This window comes from Carassius auratus, chromosome 6 (genome assembly GCF_003368295.1).
Source record: "Carassius auratus strain Wakin chromosome 6, ASM336829v1, whole genome shotgun sequence".
In the NCBI taxonomy this organism is placed as follows: Eukaryota; Metazoa; Chordata; class Actinopteri; order Cypriniformes; family Cyprinidae; genus Carassius; species Carassius auratus.
Genome location: NC_039248.1, coordinates 442,009 through 458,572, shown reverse-complemented (window position 1 = coordinate 458,572; position 16,564 = coordinate 442,009). Strand labels below are relative to the sequence as shown.

The window sequence follows — 16,564 nt, the reverse complement described above, 5'->3', positions numbered from 1 at the left end:
ATATATATATTGAATAGTAGTGTATAAACATTTTAAGTTAAAATTAATAAGAAAATAATAATTATATAGATAATTTAAAAGAATTATACACAAAATATGTAGTTTGTCTTAATATATAAATATATTGTAACATTATAAATGTTTCTGCTGTGACCTTTGGTCAATTTAATGCATCTTTAATGAAAAATATTAATTGTAGTATTATTAATTGATAGTATTATTAATAGTATTATTAATTCCTCCTCAGCTGAGGGAAGATTCATCAGCAAACTGACAGTATTTTTGGTAAGAGCTCTGGTTTCCTGGCTCCTGCTTATTAAGTGTAACGAGTGACCACAGCAGCGTCCGGTCAGCCGCCCACACGTCTCTAAACCACAGCAACCGTACAGACCAGAGGTTTAGGGAAGGATGTTTGCTCATTAAAACGGTCCAAAATTACCCTCAGGACATTTTTAGAAACTCTACATTATTTTGAAGGAACCAAATCTGGAGCTTTGTGTGCCCAAACAACAACAGCCATAACAAGATTTAGAGATTTGGTGAGTGCTGGTCAAACTGAAGCACCTTTAATCAAAGTAAATAATGAAACAATCCTCCACATCCATTTAAAAGACTGAGGTCCGCAGCACTGTTATGTCCCGAAGGATGCAGGAAAGATATTTATAATGTTACAAAATATTTCTATTTCAAATAAATGCTGTACATTTGAACTTTCTATTAATCTGTGAATCCTGACAAATAAAATGCATCACAGTCTCCAAAAAGATATTGTGCAGAACAACTGTGTTCAACATTGACAATAATCAGAAATGTTTCTTGAGCAGCAAATCAGAAATTCAGCTGCGCATCACAGAAATAAATTACATTTTAAATGTATATTCACCTTTTAAACAGTTGTTTTAAATTGTAATAATATTTCAGAATTTTACTGTTTTTATCAAATCAATGCAGCCTTGCTGAGCAGAAGAAAATATATTATAAAACATCTTACCAGTTTTGAATGGTTTTGTGCACAAACACAGTTATTAACACTGCACTAAGAGCTGCTCATAGATTATTGGTTTTACTCTAACTATGCCATACCTGCTCCTAAAATATCACATCTCCAGCCGTGAGACATTAATATTTGTTCCGGTAAGCCGAGGCAGAGCGACTATATTTAAATCCTCCAGCGGCCTTAACATCCACCGAAGAAAACAGCTTTGCTCAATAAATGGAAAATGAGCCATAATACGTCTTCGAGAAGCCACTGATCATCCTCAAGTCAGTGTGCTGAACTCATTTAAATGTTTGAATATAATTTATTTGAATTAAATGGTCTCATTTAAATATTTCAAATCTGGATTAGATGTCCGAACTCTTCAGTGACACACACTCTGTAGTGACATCTTCAGTCGAGGATCTGTTCCCTTCCTAGTGTTCACTAGAGTGTCTTCAAAGACTGCATCTGAACTAAAGTAGAGCTCAAGAGTGACTGATCTGAAGAACACAAGACTCTACTAACAATTTACCATGGAGCTGATAATCAGAGCACAAATACACAGCACACACAGTTATTGGGTGAAACTGAATTACTTTTTCATATTAAAAGAAGAAAGTCAGTATTTATCTTGGATGCATTTTTGCTGCCTTTAGGCTCCTTTGGGAACTTCCAGCCTACAGGTTTGGAGATGTGAGTTTGCTCGGTGAAATAATTGGATGCAATGGACAATTGCATGTTTGGTGCTCTCTTTATTAATAACTGACAAAGACAGGAAGCTTTACAGTGCTAATTCAACTAAATGAAGAGCAAAGGGTGAGCATTAGGTGTGTAACTGATGCTTTGAGTATTTGGGTATTCTCGCAGTGGCACAGAAAATGAATTAGTAAATGCAGTTGTGTCGCACAGGCTTGTCATCTCAAAAAGCAATAAATGAGGAGCATTACTATCAACTTCATGGCTATTCTTTAACAACAATAGAAATATTCGAATAAATGAATTATGCACAATTACAACTTATGCATTATATCATTATCAATCCATGCTGTTAATGTTAACTAAAACTATTTTTTAAATTTTTTAATTGTCTTTTTTAATTTAAAATCTAAAATAAAATATTAACATTCAATAAAAAAACAGAAATGTCACCTTGGCAACTACCTGAAATAAAGTTAGTTCTACAATAAATAAAAAATAAGTAATAATAATTAAAGCATAATAGCAATATTTAAAAATAAGAAGTCATGTAAAAATAAATCACTAAAACAAATAAAATTACAAATATAAAAACAAAAGCTACTTCTAAATATTAATAAATAATAGTATAAAAATAATAAATATCTAATTAAAAATTCTAGAAATGTTGCCATATATATATATATTAAAATAACATTCACAAGACAAAATTACTAAAATTTAAACAAAATAAAACTACAAATTTAAAAATAAAAGCTCATTTCACATATTAATATATAATATAATGGTATATAAATATATATATATATTAATGAAACAATTACAAATGTTGCTAAAATAAGTTCTAAAACTGAAACAGAAATAATACATTAAAGCATAATAGAATTATAAAAAAATAAATAAATGACAAATTCACAAAATAAAACGTTTAACTTAAAAACTAAAAATACTTAAAAGCCATTAAAAATATAAAAAAATAGTATAACCACATATAAAGAATGCTAGAATTACTAACTGACATGCGTCACACCTCAGAAACACGATCGTTCGCACCTGAATGCAGCGTGATCCATGACTCGCTGCAATGCATTCTGGGATTGTCTCTTCTGTGTAGGATACAATGAAACCCCGCTTTAGAATTCGACAAAAACGAGTTATCTTACAAGACCGCACAGAGCTGCTGCCTATCTTTTGGACCAGCCTCTGCTTCAGGACGCCAGCGAGGCCTAAAAATACTGTCTATGTAGACAGCACAGAGCGTACGGAGCAGACACGCTACAAATAACAAGTGATGCGTATAAATATAAAAGCGATGGAAGCGTGAGAGAGTCGGCGGCCAAGAACAAAGCCAAGAGGAAGAGAGAGGAAGTAATCACTCTGATAAAGTCATTTCTCTCTCTCTCTTCTCCTCCTCTGGTTTAATTATTCAAAGTGGATTAGATCTGTGCTTCAGCTGCCCAATGCATCCCAGCGATGAATATTACAGAGAGAGAGAGAGGAAAGATAAAACAGGGTGGCGGGTTTGAACTGGAAAAAAGGAGCGAACAAAGGCAAAGCGAGTGAACAAAGCCAAATATCAGCATGCTAAAACAGAGAATTGTGGGTAATAGGGTCAAAGGTGATGCCAAAGGCCATGTGAGCCGTTTTTATGGTCTCTCTGGAATGTAGGTGCTGTGGTCATGAAGACTGGTGTGTTTCACTACATGCATGTGATAAAAAAATAACCTTAAGTGCGGCGTGACAGGAAAAGTGAAAGACCAGATCATGTGTTAAAACTGATTCACATCTCTTCTGACTCCAAGCCTCTAACAGACGCCACCACACACTCATTTATTCTGGCTTTGTTACTGGAATGGTGAACAGAGCCACATGCGTGTGCAAAATTAAGAGCAGGATCTGAGATGCAGTGAACATTATGAACACTGACCTGCAGGACATTAAAACACACGTCTGACCCTCACTGATGTACGAGACTCCAGAGCGTCCACTAATGTAAACTACTGTCACACATTATATTCAGATTCACCATCAGTGTCTTCATCAGGAGGTCAAGGTTCAGCTGGTTAGTCAGGTTCAGTTAAACTTCGGTTTAAGATACTGCTCAAAAGTTTGAGGTCAATAAGAAGTTTGTGAGAAATTAATACTTTTATTTAGAAAGGATGCATTAAGTTGATCAGAAGTGATTTCATTTCAAATAAATGCTGTTCTTTTAAACTTTCTGTGAATCCTGAAAAATAAAATGAAGGATCGTGTGACACTGAGGACTGGAATGATGAATGATGATGATAATTCAGCTTTGATCACCGCAATAAATTACATTTGAATATATATTCATATTGAAAACAGTTCTTTTAAATTGTAATAATATTTCATAATTTATACTGTATTTTTCAGTAAGTAAATGCAGTCTTGGTGAGCGGAAGAGACGAAAACCCTTTTAAACTTTTCAATGGTCATGTCAAATCACTGAATTTTCACTGGGATTTATTAAAAAAAATATATATATTTAAAAACAATCTGCACCCATAAACTAAATTAAATATTTCAGAGCTGAGCTATAGTGAAAATTAACATATACATATACATATAAATAAAATACCTCTGTGTTAATAAAACTTGAAAATATCATATGGGGAGTAAAATAAAAAATATTTATATATTTTAAATAAAAATAATGCCAGATCTAGTTCCAAAGCCAGTGATTTAGGCAGATGGTAGAATGCAAACAGATTTCAGGAAAAGGTTTATTCTGGTGAATCTGCATGAACTCTGACTCAAACTTTAGTTTATTATTTGTATAGCATCACGCAGGGATCTGATTGGCTGTGGAACCCTCCAGAACCTCATTCACAAGCTGTCAGACGTCAGTGGCGTCACATCTCTAAAGTAATCTCCCACGCAAGAGCCAGAACCTTCTCCCTCCACACATCTGGAGACTATTAGAGGAAACCAGCGCGTTTCATCTGCTCTCCTACAGGCTTTTAAAACACTGAATTATGGGGGATTCCCAGCGGACTTGAGTCAGCCAATGAGCGAGCGGCGATGAGCGGACTCTCTGGTCTTATCTCAGTCCTCAGTACAGCAGATCAGGTTTCTCATGAGTGGATATCTGAGGACGGAGAAGGAGGAAGCCAGAGATAAACGCAGCGATGCATCAGGTTTCCAGCGTCACTCAGCGAAAGAGAGAACAAATCGATGACATCTCGGCCAATCAGAACACATTTTGTGTTTAAACGCAACGTCAAATGCAGTTTGCAACCCATTTATACTCGCATCTTGTGATGTGTGACACTTGTCATGTGATGCATTTACAAGCGAAACTGGATATTTAATGTGAAAGAAAAATTGGCAGGACTTGATTTTATTTATCAGTTTTGACTGGACGATTTGAGAAGAATTTAACATTTACTTACTGTAGTACCTGCTTTGAATTTGGGTTATTATACATAACTAAACTAAAATATTTCACTTGAAATAAAATGAACAATGCAAAAAAAAATTTGTTTTAAACTTTCAGCTAGTTGAACTAAATCTGAAATAAAACTTTATACAAATTAGCACAGATATATAAACAAAAAGTGCTAAAAACGACAACAACAGAAAACACAATTACTAAAACTAACTGAAATAAAAATGAAAAAATACAAACTTTTTATAAAAATTATAAAAGTATCTCAACTATACTAAAATAACATTGCTTCACATTTTCGGAAGAATTGTTGAGGCTCTTTGCAGAAAAAAAAGCTGGATAGGAGAAATATAAATCTATACATTAATTATTAAATTTTAATTATCAATCACACTAGCTTCAAACGTTTGGTATATGTAGGCCTTTTTTTTAAGAAATTACTACTTTTATTCAGTAAAGATACATTAAATAGATCAAAAGTTACAGTAAAGACCTTTATAATGTTACAAAAGATTTCTATTTCAAATAAATGCTGTTCTTTTGAGGCTACTATTTATTTGTGAATCCTGAAAAATAAAATGTATCACTGTTTCAAACTGTTTTCAACATCAGAAATGTTTCTTGAGCAGTAAATCATCATATTATTCTGATTTCTGAAGATCATGTGACACTGAAGACTGGAGGAATGATGCTGAAAATACAGCGGAGCATCACAGAAATAAATTACATTTTACTACATATTCACATAGAAAACAGTTATTTTAAATTGTAATAAGATTTAAAATTTTTTCCTGTATTTTTGATCAAATAAATGCAGCCTTGGCGAGCAGAAGAGACTTCTTTCGAAAACAAACCTTTATTTGTGGATGTGTTTCTTACCTCTGACATGTTGACGAGTCCCTCCTGGAAGGAGCAGTCGTTGGCGTTCTGTGTGCACAAGTGTCTGTATTTACACCAGTGACACGGGAACGAGCCGTTCACACAGGACAAGCACCTGGAGAAGAACAGACAATACAGATGAGACACACACGTCCTTACTCTGCCCACCAAAGTGTGTGAAATAATCTCTCATTCCCTCACAAAGATCCACGTTATTAAGTGTCTCCGGTTTAAGAAAGAAAGTCAACGATGACAAGTGAGAGAAAAGAGACAAGGATTTGCCATTAAAACATGACCAGAGTATGTAAGAAAAAAGAGAGAAAGCAGAAATTAAAACAAAAAACAGAGCACTGACTTGCTGCTTACAGTCTACACAGTCACTGACTCTGAAAGCATCTGAGGCTTCTGACTGCAATACAAAGTCATCGGTTTCAATTACTCTGAATTAAGTCCAGCAAACTGTTCACTCAGTGGCATAAAGTGATGCTGTCCAATCAGAGTTGAGAAATGATTGCCAAATGAAATCTGCTATCTTGAAGAGATCAGCATACCACAATGCTTTTAACGTCTATGAGGATTTAATTGTGTTATTAGATAAATCGGAAAATTAAAAAAATAAAAAATAAATACATAAATAAATATATATAATATATATTAAATAAATAATAAATAAATGTAACAATTATTATTTTATTATTTTACCATTTTATATTTTATTTACAAAATAAATACAATATTACAAAACAAATATAATATTATCAGATAAACCCAAAAAGCATAATCGTAAAAATCATACATATGCATATGAGAGAGAGAATATATAATATAAAGAGTATATAATGTAACAATAGATTTTTAAAATGCATGTCATTGTACTTTGTAGATTCATTTATTTTATTTTTTTTTGCATTCAATAGATCAAAAAAAATCTAAAGCATAATATCGGTTAACAAAATGTTCACTTCTTTTCTTTAAACCCTAAATCATCCACAAAGTGCATGCCGTCTCATTTTATGAGCATGTTGCGTGTTTAAACCAGCAGCGCTAAAGGATTCTGCTGCATAATGGTTGCATCTCTGAGTCCCGTGAGGAAGTACAAGCACATGTGGTGGAGTGTGTGTGTGTGTGTGTGTGTGTGTGTGGGTGTTTGAGTATGTAATGATCCCCCATCGAGGCACCATTTGTTAGTTTGTTAATGCTGCGTCTCCAGAGACACATAATCTGCTCATCAGCAGGGATAAATCCAGAGGGAGAACAAATGAATGCAGGTGAAACACACAACATGTCTGAGATGTGCAAGTACATGCATAAACAGATAAAGACAGTAAAGACCGACTATCAGTTAATGCCACAATGCAATATAGCTTAGTCAGAATAAGTGAATAAAACCAGTCCATGAGGAACATACGTTCATGTTTAACACGATGTACTGTTGTGTACTGTCTGCGGATTAGACTATAAAAGAAATGAGTTTTGTCTTGCACTCCTAAAACTGGATGGAATGGAAGCTCATTAAACACAAAAAAGTAACTGTGACTCACAATTATTATTTTTAGTTTTCAGAATTTACAGTGTATTCACACCCGTCTTGTGTGAATACACTGTGATAAAAAAAAAAAAAGCATGTAGCTCATTTCATAAATCTGCCATCTATCCTGACTCGGGTCCATTTAGTTCAAACTTGCGACTCTTTTTTCTATTTTCTTTCTCCTCCATGTCTTCCCCCAAACCATTACCAATTCAATTTAGACTACGCAATCCGGTTCACCTAAAGCAGATTTCTTAAAATAAGTGGTAAGAAGATGATAAATGTGACCTTATTTTTCTCCCTGACCCCTGCAGTGATCCTGAGAGAGGGTTTAATCGCCGTCCCGTCTGGAGTGGGGGTGATCAGGGTGTCTCACGCTGAGCTCTCTTCCCCCACAGACGGGCGTCCCTGATCAGCATAAACCCCACACACGCTGGAGGAGAGGAAATCTAACACCGGGACGCTCACTTCCTTCATTCACATTCATTAAGACGCTGGGCTGTTCTAAAGCCTCCTACAAAACGGACACCGAACACCTCCGAAAGCGCTCATCACAGACAAACTCCATTTGGGTCAATCTCACAAAAAAGTGGGCAGCTCATATTTCTCCTCAAAAAGAAAGGAGATAAGAAACTGTTCTTTTACATAGAGAAAATGAAGCATGCTTTTTTTTAAACCACTAAGATGTTTTGCATTGCAATTTAATTTTTTTTCATGAAAATTAAGCCACCCCCCCCCCCCACAAAAAAAAAAAAAAATATATATATATATATATATATATATATATATATATATATATGTTTTTTTTTTTTTTTTAAGCTATGAAAATATTGCAACAAAAAAGGGCTCAAAAATAGGCTTCAATTTAATGTACAAAAAAAAAAAAACTCTTATTTCTTCATTTGATTTTAATATAGCCTGGAAACATTTCCTCATTTTTTTTTTTTTTTTCTCATCTACACAAAGCTTTGACAATGTCCATAATAACACTATATTATCCAAAATACAGTCCTCTAAACTGCAGTTGTGCTTTAAGAGATGTGGACGCATTGAATAAAGCAGCATGTGATTATCCAATTATGATAATACTCATATGCAGAGTGTATTTTTCAAGTACACAAGCTGGTCTTATCAGAAAAGAGCAGTGTGACCTAGTTTTAAAGCTCACTGCTGAGTGTGTGTGTCTGTGTGTGTGTGTGTATGGGAAGGTATTGTGTATCTGAGATGCTGTTACTCTTAGGTGTGTGTGTGTGTGTGTGTTATATCTCTGGAGGCAGCTTTGGGCTCATCTGTCCTGCAATAAGACACTACACACAGACCTCCCAAAAGAGGCCGGACCCATCTGGAGCGTCTTAGAAGCGCACATGACACACAAACTCATTGAGACGTTCGGCTGGGGGTCCCACTATCTGCAGGACTCGGACCACAGTCTGCTTTCAAGAGAATAACTGTCAATCAACACGCCACCGGTCGCCATGGCAACAGAAATTTGACCCCACCCCCCCCCGAGTGGTGAGGAGCTTGTGGGTAAAACGAGAAGAGCAGAGATAAAGAGAGAGAGAGAGAGAGAGAGAGAGAGACTGAGACAGAGAAAGAGAGAGCGAGAGAGAGAGACTGAGACACAGAGAGAGAGAGAGAGAGAGAGAGAGCGAGAGACACTCACGATCTGTGGATGCTGCAGTTGTAGAAGGTGAAATCCACACTGGCGAACTTCTGCCCCGTTTCCCTCGATTTCAGATACAGCTTCACCACATGAGTGTCTCCTTCAGAGGGACAAATAAAAGAGAAAAGAGCTTCATAAGATCTCGGCCTCTGGATGAAGAAGAGCAGAATCAGCTGCTATCTAAACACTCTTTCACTGAACTCTCCAGAGTCTTGTTGCTTTCAGAACATCACAAACAAGCAGTGCATTAGTGCACTTGTGCTTTAATATCGTATCGTATCTTTTTATGTTTTCTACATAAAATGGTTTTGAGCTTAATCAAGTCTACATCTGCAGCATTTTCAATTATGTAGACACTAGGCGGGTCAAACTCAGCATATTTAGCAACAGAATACATATTTTCAGATCCATTAATGCAATCAAACATTACAAAAACCACTCGGTTTCAGTATGTTTCCTAAATGCATCCGGAATAAGATCTGCTTTTCAATCCCCAATCCTATGAGGGACACAATAATCCCTCAAACTATTCAGGACAGATATGATGATGATCTGAAAACAAAAACACTGACTGATGCTGTTATATAATAACCATCATACACGGATGATACTCGTGATCTTCAAGACTCTCGGTTGTACTGGCTTCTTCTGCAATGTGAGTGTTAGTGTGTGTGATAGCAGTGTGTGTTCACTGACTCTGCTGGCGTGTGATGGGGACGAGCTCTTTGGCTGACGGCGAGAGGCAGAAGATCTGAGATCCGTGTATTGTTCCTTCGGTCTCGGTGTAATCCTCGAAGGAGCAGTCCACCCCTGCGGAAAGATCCGGGACGTTTCGGGCCTGCAGGACCAGCTGTCAGATCGATGGAGAAAACAGACAAAGTGAAAAAGCTTGGCCCACGTCCCCATAATTCATCTGCTTGCTTTTAAAATACACGCTGCATGACATCTGCTGCTCCATATTGCTGCGTGTCTGCGAGCGCTCCATATAGTGCACCGCTCCTCGACATCTATGGGGAGGTGACAGATACGCAGTGCTGTCTCTGATCTCATTCACACACACACACACCTGGACTTCGGCCACGGTGACGGAGATGTTGTTGGGCTGGACCGTGAGCTCCACACACTGATCCACTCTGGAGGTGAATCTCTGCGGCTCGTCGGCTCTCTCACAGCGATCGCGGCGAGAACAACTGAGGACAGAGAGAATAAACTTACATATCTACAAAACTCCTTCAACACCCTTGAGGGTTATTAAACTTTAGGATAATCAACAATAAAAAGTCTGTGTAAACTGTGAGGGACGAGCTGCTTATGGGCTAAACATTTGTTTTCTCCAGGGATTTAAGAAACATTCTTCGATAAAGAGCAACAAGCCATGAACCGAACAGACCAGCTCCCTGATGAATCATAAATACAAACGGAATTTTAAGCAAAAAAGCATATGAACCGGAGACAACGTGAACTCACATTTTAAAAAAAATGTGATTATATATACATAGTTTCTAATTAGAATATTGTAATTACTTATATTTTACTATTTGAATAAATTGATTTTTTTTTTCTATTTAGATTATTTTTAAATTATTGTCTCTGCACAAAAAAAAACATTCTTTCATGCAAATAAAAAATAATAGATAATATTTAGAAAAGAAATATAATCCATTATAAATAAATATAATCGCACAAAACTGAAAAGTTAAATGTTGTGCTTTACAATGAGAATTTGGGAAAACTTTGCATAATTTTCATTAAATATTAGAAATTTCTGAAACAAATATAACTATTGTTGACATGCATTCTAAATAGTATTCAAAAACAGAAATAGTATGTCCCAAATCATAGTACGATTCCCAGATGGTCTTCTACTTTTGGTGGAAATTCGCAGTGCAGACAGATGCACACTCTTACGGCTAATATCGGTAATGCCATATATCACCATAATGAATATGCACGATATTGTTATCGTGGGTATTTAAAAATACAGAGAATATTTATTACAAATGATTCCGATTTTTAATGCATTTAAAAAAAACTGGTCACAATGCTCATGTATGCTGCGTCAAAGACGTGTGCGCTCTGATGTAAACAAGCACATGGCGAAGCGCGTGAGAGACGCTCTCTGGATAAAGCACATGTTCACTCTTTGACAGCAGGTGGCGCTAAACAGCTGTTACCACGGAAACCCTATAAACAAAGCAGCCTATCTTTATAATTAAATATTAAAAAATTTAAATTATTTAATGACTATAGACCTGTGGCTCTAACGCCTGTCGTTATGAAGTCATTTGAAAAACTGGTTCTGGCTTATCTGAAGGACATCACTGGACCCCCTGCAGGGTATGGCTGTGCAATTAATCGCCTTTGACTGTCATGCGCATCTCTACAATAAAGCCGGTCCCATGATTAGTAGCAAATCACCATCACCTGTTTCCAGATTGAGTGTCTTTCACTACACAGAGCCATAGTTCACTGACAAGCTTGGTGATATCACGTTCGAAATCGAATGTGATTCAGCTGCGATTATGAGGGCGTTATTGCCTGATTGTCAGTGAACTACAGCTCTGTGCAGTGAAGACACTCAATCTGAATACAGGTGATGGTGATTTGCTACTAATCACAGGACCGGCTTTACTGAGGAGATGCGCCTGACAATTGAATGCAATTAATTGCACAGCCATACCCTGCAGTTTGCTTACTGAGCAAACAGGTCCGTGTATGAAGCAGTAAACATGGGACTGCACTTCATCTAGCAACATCTGGACAAAACAGGGACTTATGTCAGGATCCTGTTTGCAGACTTTAGTTCGGCTTTCAACACCATCATCCCAACAGCCCTCCAGACCAAACTGACCCAGCTCTCTGTTCCTAGCTCTATCTGTCAGTGGATCATCAGCTTCCTGACAGATAGGCAACAGTTAGTGAGACTGGGGAAATTCATGTCAAACAGCTGCTCCACCAACACTGGTGCCCCTCAGGGCTCTGTTCTCTCCCCACTGCTCTTCTGCTGTACGCCAACGACAGCACCTCTAAAGACCCCTCTGTCAAGCTCCTGATAAGTTTCATGATACTTGGCAATAAAGCTTTTTCTGATTCTGAATATTTGCATATTCACTATGATGTTCATCACTGTGCCAAATACATTAATATTTAGACTTAATAGGCCATTTATTTTAATACTTTTTTACATTTTAATCTGGACTACAACATGCCCTAGACACTGTTTAAAAGTGTTTTGATTCTTTATTGTTCAGTCATACTTTACATTAGGACTTCATTAGTAAACATTCATTAATCTCAGGTAATTCCGATATTTAACAACACATCTTAAAATCCACTGTGGTATTTAATGAGCTAACATGAACTAAGGGTTGTATTTTTTTAAACAAGGATTAATAACTTCTGTAACTCATTGTGAATGTTAATGCAACTAAGGTTAACTTATGAGGTAAAGTGATACATATTGGTCTTTATAATTCTTTTGCACTTAAATCTGTGTAAAACATTTTTACTTATAATTTTTTTGTGTATTGATTCATTGTATTTAAAGGTTCAGTTATTTTTGTTATAAGAAATAAGTTATTAAACCTGATATACAGTATTATGACAACCCTTTTTTACAACTAAATATTAATATCATGATAATACCGTATACCGTGATAAAAGCATTATCAATTATTTTGATTAATTTGATTAGAATTCAATTAGAACTACAAGCATGCATAAAAAGTGTTTAAAAACTACAAACATGGCAGATATGGACAGGTAGAGAAAGGTTTGAGTGATAAATGTCTAACCTGTATAAAAAAATATCTATTTAAATTTTATTCGCATTACATTTCATCTGCAGCAACACTGTGAACTTTTAAAGGGGTCATATAATGCAATTTAAATTTTACAAGCTCTTGGTGCATAAAGAAGATCTGCCACGCACCTGTGAAACACCTCGTTCAAACACACCCCACATGTCTACGTCACTGTGTGGAAATATTTGCGTAAAACCGCCCAAATGTTCACGCAAAGAAAGAATGCGTTGCTTCAGTAACACAGTTAGTGTTGAAGCAGTCATGTCAGGGAGATGCTGTGTGTATCGAGGAGAAAGCAAAAGCACTTTATTTGTTCTTCCGATAGTAGATGCATTTAGGAATCTTTACGATTCCTTACAACAGAACAGCAATGCATTTCATGAACCTAGGATAGGAGGTCATTCTGACTTTGATACGACAATCTGGCGCTTCTGAATCAGCTACTGTAAGTATGTTTTGTTATGAGTTTAAGTAATTGCTATTGAATGTTCAAATGTGGAGTTTTGCCCGTCACGTGTGTGTGTGTGTGTGTGTGTGTGCGCATATGAGAGAGAGAAACGGTCACACAGTGGAGTTCCTCTTTCAGCTTGAACTGAGGGTAAAACTAAGGACATTAACTGTCTTTACATTTATTTTAAAAGAAGAAGCTCATGATTATGGAAAGGGGTATTATATTTCTGACGAGTGCTTGCAGTGTTCGGCCAATCACAGTGCACTGGGTCAGCTGGCCAATCAGAGCAGACTGTGCTTGTCGGAAGGAGGGACAATGTGTTTGAGAGAGACGGAGCATAGAGGACCAACAATAATGTATGATATTTGAAAAATAATGTTGTTGTTTATTTTACATTAAAATGACAGGTTTGGTCATTAACTTTTACATGCATCATTATGCAAACCCATGAGCAGAGTTCTCGACATGATAGATACAGTGTTCAGCCTTACAGTTTATTATATTGTTAAAAATAATTCTCTCACTATGGTGAAAATAAAAGGTGTTTTTACATCTGGAAGCTGACTTTTGTGCTCTGGCATTTACTGTAGACGTAACATGGGAAAACCATTTAAACTGCTTGCAAAACTGCTGCTTTGTGGGTAAAACTGTGGTAAAATTGTGGCACAGGTCTATTTGCTGCTAATGTTTGCCAGAAGGTTTCGAGGAACATAATAGTTTTCCACAGCTGAGACGCTGATGCTGGTGTTTGCTGAGCGCTCAGACATGAACACACAGACTTCACCGATCCGAAGGGCAAACGCAGACATCTAAAGATACAGCTGACATCTCAATCTACAGGGACTACTGAAGTGACGGTTACTGCAGAAGAGAGGATGATGGGAGTCTTTCTTGGCTTTTAATTATTTTTTAACAACATAAAATCTGACCCATCAGGCTTTTATGGCTCATATAGGATGAGATGGTGAGAATATGAAGGGAGACTCAAACTGAGAAAAAAAAATTGCAATTCAGTGCAGATGCTGATATTTATAAGAATAAATTCTGATGCTTTAATGTAAATCAATGAGAACAGTATAACAGATAATAACACAAAATTATCTACTATATCTCCAATAATGTCCTTAAATGTTTAGTTTGAGGATCTAAACACATAATGCAATGCAATACAATGATGACTGAGAGGTGAACAAACAAATGTTCCTCAAAAGCCTGATGATAATATTTGATGCAGAAAAAAAAAAAGATTCAAGGATAATCAAGTAAAACTAAGCTGCTTCAGTGTTCATCTGGAAATATTTCTAACAATATCAAACATATGTTTACTTGATAAAAATCAGTAAAGATTTGACAGCAAACAGACATGAAGCATCCGCTGAAGGAGGAATGTAGTGCATTTAACTTGCTTAAGTATAAAATATCACTCAAGACGACAGAAGGCATGGAATGGATTATGTGCAACAGGTTTAAGAGTAAAGTTTTAATCATGTTGATCATTTACACGCATTTGTATATCAAATATTATACAGCAGGCTTATATTAAATTTATTCACATCTGTCAAATTATTTCCAAAGTTCAGACTGGTTTAAGGAAATGTGTGTTATGAAGATATCTGTACATGCGTGTGTGTTTGCTTACATGTTGTGAAGGACACACCAGCCGCAGTGAGGGTCTCTGGAGCTCAGACATTCAGAGCAGCTGCTGTACTGAGAGCAGCGCTCCACCGGCACACGCGTCACCTGCACACACACACACACACACACACACACACACACACACACACACACACACACACACACAGTCAATCTGAGAAACACTAAAGTCATACAGCACATCTGCGGCCAAATCAAGAGACGCTGCAAGAAACAAGCACTGGAGTGTGAGATACATGTTTGCTGCTGTTTGTGTGTGTGTGTGCGTGTGTGTGTGTGTGCATATGGAAAGCACAGAATCAGCTTATCACATGCTGCGCCATCTGACAGTTACCACGGAGATCAGCGTTTGATTGACAAGAACCCTGAAGCCCTCCTGCTGAAAACAGAATAACATCAGTCTGTGTGTGTGTGTGTTTGTGTGTGTGTGTGTGTGTACGTGGAGGAAGAAGAAGCAGAGGACAGATGGAAGGAAGAAAAGGAAGGAAAAACACAAGAACAGAAAAAACAGTAAAGAACGAGCAAAACAAAGAAAGAGTAAACTATGAAAGTCTAACAATAAAAAAAAAACCTGAATGAAAACAAGTAAAATCCTGAAACAGTGAAAGAGTGTGAAATAAATTAAAAAATGTCAATGAAAGAACTAAAACGTAAAAAAATAAATAAACAGCTTTCAGATGGCAAAAAATGAGTTAAAATTTAATTAAAAAATCAATTAAAGTACAAGTACAAAACCTTGAAAAAGTGTGAACAACGTATGAAAAAGAAAGAAAATGATTGGAAGTATAAAATAATATGCAAAAGCATACGTTTAATGAAAAAGAAAACGAACAAATGAAAGTATATTTGAATGAAAAAAGCGTGAGGAAAAACAACTGGCAAATACAAAGATCATCAGCTCTTGCGTGTCAGATGATAATAACTATCATCTGAAAGCAAATATATATTTACATACAGTATATATATTTACAGAAATATATTCTTTGGTTTTTCTCACTGTGATGGATGATTTAGGGCATTTGGGCTTTGTTTCCCCCCCCTATTTCTGTGAAACAGGAAGCAATGGCTGGATAATTTCATGTTCATAATCATCCTGGAGTACTCAATGTGAATTGTGAATATGAATAGGAATATACTTCAGAGTTATTTTACTCATAAGAATCTCTAGGGGTGTCCTTAATTTTAGTATTGCGTGGAAAAACAGTATGTCCAGCTATATACAGGCCCTAAAAACTGCCCGGGCAGAGCATATCCACAAACTCACAGAAAATAACCAAAACAATCCGAGGTTTTTATTTAGCACAGTGGTTACAATAACAAATAAGCAGATGCCACCTGATTTAAATATCCCATCAATGTTTAATGACTATGAATTTCTTCACTGATAAAATAGATAACATTAGAAATACAATAGTGAATGTAGATTCTACAGCGTCTAACACTTCAGTTTCATCCATCGCACCCAAAGATAAACTGCAGTGCTTTACAACCATAGGACAGGAA

The 16,564-nt window shown here is 36.3% G+C and overlaps 1 protein-coding gene across 1 annotated transcript in view; it reads right to left on the bottom strand.

Moving 5' to 3' along the window:
- Nucleotides 1-16,564, bottom strand: part of LOC113089396 (plexin-A1-like) — a 111,054-nt gene that overhangs the window by 36,314 nt on the left and 58,176 nt on the right. Inside the window, exons 5-9 of the mRNA XM_026256005.1 lie at nucleotides 15,048-15,148; nucleotides 10,221-10,344; nucleotides 9,851-10,004; nucleotides 9,155-9,254; nucleotides 5,964-6,078 (exon numbers count right to left, since the gene is read on the bottom strand). Of these exons, the coding sequence (XP_026111790.1) occupies nucleotides 5,964-6,078; nucleotides 9,155-9,254; nucleotides 9,851-10,004; nucleotides 10,221-10,344; nucleotides 15,048-15,148 (594 nt within the window). The remainder of the gene's footprint in view (nucleotides 1-5,963; nucleotides 6,079-9,154; nucleotides 9,255-9,850; nucleotides 10,005-10,220; nucleotides 10,345-15,047; nucleotides 15,149-16,564) is intronic.